We start from the raw sequence: 11,649 nt of genomic DNA, 5'->3' as shown, positions 1-11,649 counted from the left end.
GGCTTGACAAAGCCCTGGCTGGGATAATTTAATTGGAGTTGGTCCTGCTTTGAGCAGGGGGTTGGACTAGATGACCTCCTGAGGTCTCTTCCGACCCTAATCTTCTATGAGTCTATGATTCCATCAAGCCCAGTATCCTGTCTTCCAGAGGCAATGAACAGAACAGGCAATCATCAAGTGATTCATCGCCTGTCATCCACTCCCAGCTTCTGGCAAACAAAGGCTAGGGACACCCAGAGCATAGTGTTGCATCCCTGACCATTTTGGCCAATGACCATTGATGGACTTATCCTCCATGAACTTATCTAATTTTTTTTTAACTGCATTATAGTTTTGGCCTTCAAAACATCACCTGGCAATGAGTTTTATGACCTTGGAAAATCAGAGAAAAATGCATTGATACACTGGGAATGGATGCCAAAGCCTGAAACGTGCAACAAAGGTGGAGAAAATCTCCAGTGGAAAACTATAGTAAAGCCTAGAGCAGAACCTTGGATGCAAGACATGGGATAGTTTGTGCCAGACACAAAACCTATCTTTAAAAATCCAGTCAAAACTAGATACCCCAGCAGACACTGAATCCAAGATCAGTTTTACGAGATGCTATTGAGCAACTTTTCTCCCCACTGATTTGTACCAAAATATAAAACTACAGTGCTGAATGCAAATTACCAAGCAAAATATCTATGCTAGTGAGAACAGAAAGGCAACCCCCCTAAAGTCAATGGGGCTACTCAGGGATAATTGAGGGCAGATAAGGGGCATAGCTAAAGTAGTATTTGTTACTACAGTAACGCCTCACTTAAAGTCATCCCAGTTAACGTTGTTTCCTTGTTACGTTGCTGATCAATTAGGGAACATGCTCATTTAAAGTTGTGTAATGCTCCCTTCTAACGTTTGGCAGCCACCTGCTTTGTCTACTGCTTGCAGGAAGAGCAGCCCGTTGCAGCTTGCTGGTGGGGGCTTGGAATCAGGGTGGACTGGCAGCCCCCTATCAGCTCCCCCTATCAGCTCCCCGCTCCCCTAAGTTCCCTGTGCAGCAGCTGCCTGCAATTCAGCTGTGTCCCTCCCGCCACTGCTATGTGCTGCTCCTGCCCTCTGCCTTGGAGCTGCTCCCTGAGACTCCTGCTTACTGTGCGGGGGGGGGGGAGGAAGAGGGGGGTTAATGTCAGGGTGTCCCCCTCCCCCCTGCTCCTGCACCCCGCTTACCTCATCTTCCATAGAGCAGGGGGGACAGACCAAGACTCAGGACAGAGGGAACTTGCAGCAGCTGCGTCTCAGCAAGCTGATCTAATTAACAAGGCAGTGTACTTAAGGGAAATGTGCATCTCTCCCTCCATTCCTGCTGCCTTGTGTAGAGAGTTAACCCTTGAGGGCTCAGCCAATTGCTAGTTCATCATTTAGCAGTAAGGGAAATATCCCACCCTCTGACTCCTCCACCTCAACCAAGCTTCACAATCATCATCACTGTGTACCAGTATTAAATTGTTTGTTTAAAACTTATACTCTGTGTGTGTGTGTGTGTGTGTGTGTGTGTGTGTGTGTGGTGAAAAAAAATTCCCTGGAACCTAACCCCCCATTTACATTAATTCTTATGGGGAAATTGGATTCGCTTAACATGGTTTCGCTTAAAGTCACATTTTTCAGGAACATAACTACAACGTTAAGTGAGGAGTTACTGTAATTATACCTTCCTGAGCAGCTTAGGTTCCTCTCTAAGCTAATGGACATGGCCCATGATAACATTTTCTTTTTCATAAATCCTGACTGAGCAGACGTGTCCTTTAATTTCTCCATGATTTTCTCCCATACTCGTGGAACTCCCATATGAGATGTTGGCTGTGCTTCTTTCAGTGTATTGACCAAGCTGCCCTGTTAAAATAAGAGAATATATTGCAAAGGTCAGGATTAGTGTTATGGAGGTTTTTTTCTTCCTAATGGACTAAGTCTTGCAGCACTTATACGTATAATATCATTGAAGTCAGAGCCTATTATTTCAGCTAGATCCCCAGGTGAGCTAGACCAGTGCTTGACACAACTGTGTGTGTGTGCTGGGTGTGTGAGGGGGTGCGCACAGTTGGCTTTACTTCTCCTTTCTGTCCCTCCTGATCCTGCCTACCTGAAACACCGCTTACACTCCCTCCTGTGCCAGGGGAATCCTCAAGCTGGTGCCTTAAAAAGAGCTCAGGTTCTGGCCATATTATTTTTTAATTTTATAATGTAATGAACTAACTTTGTGTACAGAGAGGGTGAGAGACCCACTATTACTATCAGTTACAGGAACTCTTCTTTAGCTAAAGGGGGTGGGGGGAGGGATAGCAGTAGCTCAGTGGTTTGAGCATTGGCCTGCTAAACCCAGGGTCGTGAATGCCATCCTTGAGGGGGCCACCTAGGGAACTGGGGCAAAATCAGTACTTGGTCCTGCTAGTGAAGGCAGGGGGCTGGACTCAATGACCTTTCAGGGTCCCTTCCAGCTCTATGAGATAAGTATATCTCCATATATTATATTATAAAGTGATAGAGGCCTGTGATTTTGGAGCTGACGGACCAGAGTTCTAGTCATGGCTCAGGGTTAGGGTAAAATGGGGCCTTAGGGCACTGGAGTATTGGCCTAGATCTCCCATTGAATTCACTTTTCCAGAATGGTTACACAAAACTTGCAATTATCTTCTGCATCTCCTTAAAACCAAATACTCTACTTAGTGCTTCTGCTGGTGAAAAAATTAACTTAAATGTAAAGTACTACAGGTACCTTTAAAGCATCTGGCTCAGCAAAGTAAATTTGCTCTCCCCACTTGATTCCAGTCCAGAGGTCATATATCTGAGCAGCTATGTGGCTGAGCGGGAGGTAACTGACTATAATCTCCTGTTGGATTTCTGCCGGTTGCATATCCCCTGCTCTGCTGGCATGTGCTGCTGTCCAGGTTATCTGTTCACATAAATAACAAGATGTTAAATATTATTTTTGTTTTATTTTAATACAATTTAAGCAGCCAGTCCTGTTATATTAATAAACTCTGAATCTGTCTGTATAATACACATGTATTGTTAGAAGCGACAAAGAGTCCTGTGGCACCTTATAGACTAACAGACATTTTGTAGCATAAGCTTTCATGGGTGAATACTCACTTCGTCAGATGCATGTCATCTGTTTAGATATATCACTACCTTTAATAACATGTAGATTGTCACTCATCTATAAGGCTTATTTAGAGCAAATGAACTGCAAGGAATATAATGAAATGGTGGCAGTCTGTTTTTCCCCCTGCTGCACTGTGAGCACTACAATTCCTGCCTTACATACACAATTGGTATTGCTGATACGATTAACCTCACCAGAGGGCCCATGGACTGAACAGACAAGGGAACCCAACTACACCTTCATAGAATCATAGAAATATAGGACTGGAAGGGACCTTTATAGGTCATATAGTCCAGTCCCCTGCACTGAGGCAGGACTAAATATTAGCTAGACCATCCCTGACAGGTGTCTGTCTAACCTGTTTTTAAAAACCTCCAATGACAGAGATTCTACAACCTCCATAGGTAATTTGTTCCTGTGCTTAACTATCCTGATGATTAGGAAGTTTTTCTTAATATTTAATCTAAATCTCCCTTGCTGCAATTTAAGCACATTACTTTTTGTTCTGTCCTCAGTGGTTAAGAACAATTTATCACCCTTCTCTTTATAACAATCTTTGATGTACTTGAAGACTGTTATGTCTCCCCTCTGTCTTCTCTTTTCCAGACTAAACAAACCCAATTTTTTCAATCTTCCCTCGTAGGTCAGGTTTTCTAGACCTTTAATCATTTTTGTTATTCTCCTCTGAACTTTCTCCAGTTTCCCCAGGGCTGGAGCACCCACGGGGAAAAATGGTGGCTGCTGAGCACTCACCGGCAGCCCCCATATCAGCTTCCCCCAATCCCCCCAGCGCCTCCCGCCCACTGGCAGGCCCCACGGATCAGCGCCTCCCACTCCCTCTCTACACCTCCCACCTAACGCAATCAGCTGTTTTGCAGCATGCAGGAGGCTGGGGGAAAGGAGCGAGGATGCGGCACGCTCAAGGGAGGGGGCAGAACTAGGCGGGAAGAGGCGGGGGTGGAGCAGGGGTGGGAAAAGGCGGGATGGGGTGGGGCCTTGTGGGAAGGGGTGGAGTGGGGATAGGGCCTGGGGCAGAGCTGGGGGTCCAACACGCCCCAATACTTTGAAAAGTTGGCGCCTGTGTGTTGCCCTGCTATGGGTAAAGAGGACTCCAGTGTCCAGGAAGCTCAGTCTGTCACCTTTCATCAGAAAAGCATTTCTAGGATGCAATTTGAAACAAAACAGCAATAAATACTATAGAACAATGAGTTCACATGACAGGGTAATTTACCTACACAAAGTCATTCAGTATCACCAATGGTATTTATCATTAGGAATACTAGCCATGGTGTATAGGTTCAGGGAGGCTGCCCTAGATGCAGAAGGCAATATTGGGCAAGTGCTTGTGGAAGAAGAGTACAAAGAGGCTTGACAAGATATTTTCTAGATATGTAGCTGCATTATCTGCTTAGCATCCAAAAATCCCTCAACACACAATTATGTTCACACGTCAGATCAGGGTGGGGATGAAGGGGATGAATGTCTGACCCAGCACAGGTTTAGAATAAGGGCAGAGGGAAATTTCTTTTGACTAAAGAAGGCAGCAGCACAGTTACAGGCACAGGATGTTTTCCACTGTGTTGATCAGCATAAAAATAGCCTGCTTGTGCACAGTAGCCAGAAATAGTTTGACAGCAAAATAGAAACTATACCAGATTCCTTTGAGACAGAAGAACACAGGATTTGCCATGCCAGATCAGAGCTTTGGTCCATCATGTCCAGCGTATCCTACTTCCAGATATTGCTCTGCCTACTCCCTACTTTAGGGTGAACTGCTCTCAGTATCAGTTCCTGCGCTCCATCAAGAGCAGAAGTTGCAATTCCAGCCAGCCCTTTTATGGGCTACGCAAGTGTTCACGCAAGTTCCTTAATCCTTTCCCACACTGCATAGCCATGTAAGGGCCAACCACATTCTAGCCCTTGGTGAGCAGACTTTTGTGTAAAGTCTTTTTTTCACTTGACTTTTTGCCTCTCTTTGGCACTAGAGAGTTGGCTGTTTGCAGCAACATAGACACAGATTTTGTGAATAAGAGGGCTGTAGAATATACAAAACTTTTGCTATTCTTTACTAAATTAGGAGGAACTAAAACAAATGTAACTTGGAAAGGTAATAATGTTACAGATAAAGGGCCAAGTTTAATAAAACCTTGCAAAAGCTTCTAATATCAGGCTGCTGTGACATTGGCTAGCTAAGGTGTATGATTCTTTTGAAGATGATCTTGAGAGGTCATTTGAAGATATTTGTGGTAATAGCATTTTATCACACAATCAACTGCATGAACCAAAAAATGTCATTTATAAATTCAGCTATGAGAAGAGCTTGTAGTTTTTCAGAAATATATAGTTTGGATATAGTTTCTTTTGCTATTCCGTCCTTAAAACAGAATGCCACCATTGTTGGTAGACTCCACCATGATCCCATTTCTTTCTAAAGCACAGAAATAAACACCCTCCTGCTTTGAGAAACTTTATCATAAAGCTGTGTCTAGAGTACATACATTGTCATGACTCAGCATGGCTCCTTTTGGCTTCCCGGTTGTTCCAGAAGTGTACACTAGCACACAACATTGATTTGGCTTTTGAGAGCTAATGATGTCATTGAGTGTAGCATCTGGTATCTCATTTCCCAACTCCATAAATTCTTCCATCTACAAAATGAAATGGGGAAAAAACAATTGAAGGAATCAGCTAATAGCAAGTGTGGAAATTGCAACATTTTAAGAGTCTGGAAAAAGAACAGAAAAATTAAGATTGGCCTGGCTCTTCTGACCTTTCTTAGGCAAAACTCCCATTCAGGTAAATTGGAATTTCGCCTGTCTGAGGGGTCTAAGCCCAATATAGGACCACAGTTTTGATCTGTATGTCACACAGTCCCTTCTCTACTAGTTATCCCAAAAGTTTGTGAATCAGCACCACTAACATACAGCTATTAGAAGTGGAGTGTGCAAAGGCAGTGAAGTTTTATTAATTATTTTGGTGACTACTTAGGGAATAACATTCCTATTCACTTTTCTAGTCACGTGGGCTGAAAATGCGATTCAGACCTCATGTTAGAAATGGTTTTGATTCATAATTAAAGTAAATTGTATCACAGCTTACAATTAAAACACCAAGTAAACTGCCCAATTTTGTTGGGTTTCCAATAGATTATTTCTGGTCTATTCTATATGCAAAGCACTTTGAGATTCTAGAATGAAGGGCTCTACGTAAAAGCCAAGTATTCTTATTATTTAAATGTGTGAACAATGGCCTTAGTTCTCCACTACCTAGGGAAGATGTAGATGCAGGAAGCTGGCTGAAGCTCTCTGATTCAGGGCTGTCCAGTCCCTGAACAAGGGAGAGCATGAGGGGTTCTAGTCTAACTTATGCCGCAAGCATATGGTCCCTTTGTGCAACCCAAAATTGCCTTAGCAGAATGGAGAATCTGGGCCAATATGTTCTATTGATTACTATCAGATATGTCTAGGTAGAATGCATTTATATGGGTCTGAATGTAACATGTACACATTAAGATCCCATTATTTCAATGTTAATAGGTGATGGAGTGGGGTAATCACAGCATGTGGGAAAGAGAACCAAAAAGGGTTGTTTTCCCACTGAGACTGGATTATTCATATAATGTTTACACAGCTGTACATGAGCAGTGACTGAGGGCAGCACCCCAGTTCTATACCTGGCAAGGAATCTCCCCACTACTGTCTTAGGGGCAAATCTTGGACACTGCACCAAGCCTGTAATCAGCAACTGGGCTTTAGGGTGGTGGTGGCAAGGGAGAGTATACATAGTTGAGAAGAATGGATCCTTCCCCTCAGGATGCTCTCTGGGATCACTACCTCAGCATTTAACCTGCAGTATTCTTCATGGCAGAGAAACTGCCCCTCCATGGGAGAGTCTGTCTTGGGATTCCTTTTTAATCACTGACACACCACTCGTGCCCCATCCCTCCTCCAACCCCCCACCTGTAAAAGCATGCAGGAGCCCACCACAGAGCACACTTTCATGCATATAGAGGATGTGGACCCCTTCATGGTTTCCTCACATCCTGCTCCTCCCCACATAGTGGACTGTATCAATTCCACTGGCAACTGGCAATGGTGCAGGGTCAGGATTTATTCCTATATGACTTGACTCTTCATGCTTTGTATTCTTGACCTTCCTCTCTTTCATCCCACAAGGCATTAATCTCTGTACGCCTGTTGCCTAGGCTTTGTTTACTTGAACAGCACCTGCACTAGGATAGTGTTTCCATTCCACAGAGACTGAAGGGTAAAGTCTGCCGTAGCTGCAGCAACTGCTCATTACTGTACAATTATCTCAACTGTCAATATATTACACAAAAATGTTTTCCTATCATCCTGTGTTTTATGTGACTGGGTTTGTATCAAAGCTAATAAACAACTATCTCTACCATTGGTGATTCGATCTCTGGGTGTCTCTGTATGGAATACAAACATGGCAACTGCCAATTCTTATCATCACAACTGATGTAACAATTATCCTCTCACTGAAAAAAAGTGGCAGATCTGTCACTAGATCAGTAGCATTTTCAGTTACATTTTGTTCTCCACTATTAGAAAATATAAACTTCATGTCATTTATCTCTTTCAAAGTTCTCAGACACTTGGAACTCAGTGTGAGTTAATCTCTGTTTACTGTTATTTAATAACTAATGTATATGATTAAATAAGCTCTTCTTTACACTGCAAATTAATTTTTCTTATTATTGCACTGCATTTTGTATAGCACACTCTTGATATCTATGTGCCTTTGTATAGTTAAGTGTTTTATACTATGAAAATCAATACAGAGAGAAGGAACAATGTCGGCATAAATATGTTAAACGTTTTCTCCTCACTTCTGTTACTAGTAAAATAATTTCCATTTTGATATCTGAAGCTTTAGGAGATTTGTCTACTAGTCACTCTCTACTAAATGCTGTGTATTCTTTTTGCAATTCATTCAGCATGGGCAACAAAACTAAGCAGGGGATTTCCATTGTTAATTCACAGTCAGTTCCAAGCACCATGCGGATTTCAATGTTCACATTAGAAAATTGTCTTCAGTGACATTTAAAAAATAAATAATGAAAATTCTTCTACACATATTAGGTTTTGTAAAACCCTATTTTTAAACCTACATTTTGGGCCTTTAGCTGACAGTGAGTCTGAACCTTAATCTTGTCCCTAATCTTGCTGTCTAAGTACTGCATGGGCTAAGGAAGACCCTGAATACACTAGAACAAGTGTTTTATTCTTTGCATATGTAATAGTTGCTTGTATTCAACAGTTGCTTGTGGATAGAAATATTTGCTACAAATACAAAGATTAGCAGAATAGGAGGTTCCATAGGACAACAAAATATTGACAATGGATTATGAGAGCACAAGCATTTTCTAGTTCCCAGATCCAGCATAACTGACCACAATTCAGTAGAGCTGGGCAGACAATGTATTAACAAAACAACAACAATAAAAGATCTGCAAGTATAGTCTCACCAGAAGTCTGGTAAATATTATGTTAATCCGATCTAGTAACTGAAACAATAACACATGACCAAGCCAGTCAACCAATGCAGCTCTAATTTTGAATATCAACTATCAAACAAGCTGCAGAGTCAATGAAATTAATGAAAAATTACACTGAAGTATTTTGAAGAGCAAACACATATGAAAACATTGTGATCCTCTGGCAGACATTCCACAGACAGAAAAGAAGGTGAACTACATCAAATGAATGAATTGTTACACTGCTCTAAAATTCACATACCGTATATAAATTGGGATGTCTCTCTGGCAAAGAGTCATTGTATAGCACAACTGCTTTCAAGCACGGTAGACGACTCCAGATCTGTTGGGGTTTTAAAAAACAGCAGCATATAATTTATTATTCACTTGTTTCTAATTTAATTAAAAGTGTCTATCAAAAGATTCCAAAAATTGAATTAGACTGATATCCACAAAAACCCTCAAACTCACCACAAATAATACTCCTCCCTAAAGCTACTCAGACCCAGTTCATCCCAGTGCCCCTGGGGAAACACACGGCCTTGCAGCATGCTCTGGAGGAGACTATGCCCATGCTATGTTGGGCCAAGATGCTCCAACTAAGGTCCCCCCTGAGTTGAGGACCTTAATTTAAAATGACCTGCCACCAGCCTCTTTGCATTTCAACCAGTGGGAGTGATGCTTTTAGGGTGGGATGTGAGCGGATTACAGCTGCTGTGGTTATCACATGAAGACAGAGATGGTCTCTAAAGTAGCCAAGCCTTGGTTAAGTTTTTTATAATGTTCTGCCTCATTTTAAACATTTTATATATAAACATATATAATTTTAAAAAATAACAGCAATTTGGCAATTTCAAAGAAATAGAAAAAATGGAAAGAGCGCTATTGTATCTGAATACTTAGCTGGTGTGTTTAGCCTGTAAAAATGTTCGGTTCACCACTAGATGCCAGTGCTGCTGCTTTCACTTCCCATGCTGTAGTTTTGCCTATCCTTGCCAGAAGCATTTAATTGCATCATGGTGCATTGCCAGCCAAAGCTGCACTTACATTATTGACCTGAACCATGGATAGCTGAACTGGTGAAATTGTACCTGTGTGAATAGCAATGGTTAGTGTGTGACGGGTTGGATCACAGAAACCCCCTTGGGGTTGCCAACTGATGTGCCAAGACTACTTCATTCTTTTCTCAAGAAGCTGACCAAATGCTTTACTAAGGCTACTTAGAAATCAAGCAAGTACACAGACAATATTCATAACTTCAAACACAAAAATGACACATACATACAAATAGGATGAATAGATTCAATAGATCATAACCTTTGCATAGATATGTTACATAGCTTATGTAGCATAAAACATATTCCAGTTATGTCATATATACATTCATAAGCATATTTCCATAAAGCCTTATGGGGTGCAACATCACACCCTCCTCCTGAACTTACTGCCAGAGACTTGGACACTGTCCACGGCGGAGGCAGTACATGTAAAATCCCTGTTTGTCTTTGGTCACACTCCCTTTCAGTACCTTTAAACCATATGATGTCATACTCATCAGAAGTATGTTTGACAAGACCCAGGGATATGTTATCTCTGGCCAAGGGGAGTATCTTGGAGTATCCAGAAAAGGGGCGAACTCCATCAGAGGCAAAGCAATCAACACACTTTTCATTTTCAGCAAGGGGACTTCAGGGACACTTCTCCTCCTCCATTCGCAAGAGCCTCCTCAAGCATATCACCGAAAGAAACACCTGACCTAATGTTGTTCACTTGGGCTCAATCCAAAGCCCACTGAAGTCAGTGGAAAGATCACATTGTCTTCCTGGGTCACTGGATCAGGCCCCATATGGAGAAGCAGCATGGTCCCATTTGTAGCCTCCAATGAGTTTTGCCAAAATTGTGACACGTTCATTTTAAATAAAGAGCTTCCCACTCTGTCCATGTGTTTATATCATGTTAGTCACCATGATATTGGACTGCAGTTCATACCTGCCTCCAGGGCCGGCTCTGGCTTTTTCGCCGCCCCAGGCGAAAAGGCCCCCGGCCCCCCCCCCCCCCCCCCGCGGGGGGGGGGGCGGCCGGAGCCCCGGCGGGAGGGCAGCGAGCCCCGGCGGGGGCTCCGCTCTTCCCCCGGCGGCCGGGGGCAGGGCGCCGTGGGGGAGGGCGGCCGGAGCCCTGGGAGGAGGGCGGCGAGCCCCGGCGGGGGCTCGGCTCTCCTCCCCCACCCCCCGGCGGCCAGAGCGCCGGGGGCAGGGCGGCGAGCCCCGGCTGGGGCTCAGCTCTCCCCCCCCCGGCGGCCAGAGCGCCGGGGGGGAGGGCGCCCGGAGCCCTGGGGGGAGGGCGGCTCTCCCCGGCTGGGGCTCGGCTCGGCTCTCCCCCCCGGCGGCCAGAGCGCAGGGCGGCGAGCCCCGGCAGGGGCTCGCCGCTCTCCCCCCGGCAGCCGGGGGGAGGGCGGCGAGCCCTGCTGGGGCCCCGCTCTCCCCGGGGGCCGAAGCGCTGCGCCGCCGCCCCCCTCCAGGTGCCGCCCCAAGCACCAGCTTGGGTGCCTGGTGCCTGGAGCCGGCCCTGCCTGCCTCAATAGTTAACATTACAAGCAGGAAGAGATGATGTTCTGGAGAGGGAAGATTCAATCTCTAAACACCAATATCTTGAATAATTGGCTGGATGTCTGTTATAAAATGGATGCACTTAAAAGTTTCCTGCAGTATGATAGTCTCTTCTTTAACCAATATTTCATTTGCTCATTGGAGACCAATGGGGTTTACCACAGAGTTCAATGGAAACTGAAGCTGGCTCAGTCTAAATGGAGTAAATTCACTGGGATTGAATGAAAGCCCTGGTCTGTTTCATTGCTCTGCAATGTGCAGGTTGTAATTCCAGTTACAGTGAGGTAAATCTCCAATGATAGTGAAGTTGTGTTGGGAAATAGTAACTTCTCTGTAAGAACAACAAGGAGTCTGGTGGCACCTTAAAGACTAACAGATTTATTTGGGCATAAACTTTC

At 44.0% G+C, this 11,649-nt stretch overlaps 1 protein-coding gene across 1 annotated transcript in view; it reads right to left on the bottom strand.

The window, feature by feature from the left end:
• ACSBG1 (acyl-CoA synthetase bubblegum family member 1) overlaps window positions 1-11,649 on the bottom strand; it is an 89,437-nt gene that overhangs the window by 37,691 nt on the left and 40,097 nt on the right. Inside the window, exons 4-7 of the mRNA XM_029910745.1 lie at window positions 8,908-9,020; window positions 5,641-5,790; window positions 2,753-2,929; window positions 1,691-1,872 (exon numbers count right to left, since the gene is read on the bottom strand). Coding sequence (XP_029766605.1) covers window positions 1,691-1,872; window positions 2,753-2,929; window positions 5,641-5,790; window positions 8,908-9,020 — 622 coding nt within the window. The remainder of the gene's footprint in view (window positions 1-1,690; window positions 1,873-2,752; window positions 2,930-5,640; window positions 5,791-8,907; window positions 9,021-11,649) is intronic.

This window comes from Terrapene carolina, unplaced genomic scaffold (genome assembly GCF_002925995.2).
Source record: "Terrapene carolina triunguis isolate 2854851 unplaced genomic scaffold, T_m_triunguis-2.0 Scaffold67, whole genome shotgun sequence".
Lineage (NCBI taxonomy): Eukaryota > Metazoa > Chordata > Testudines > Emydidae > Terrapene > Terrapene triunguis.
The sequence above is the reverse complement of the archived record's forward strand: the minus strand, read 5'-3'. Positions and strand labels throughout refer to the sequence as shown.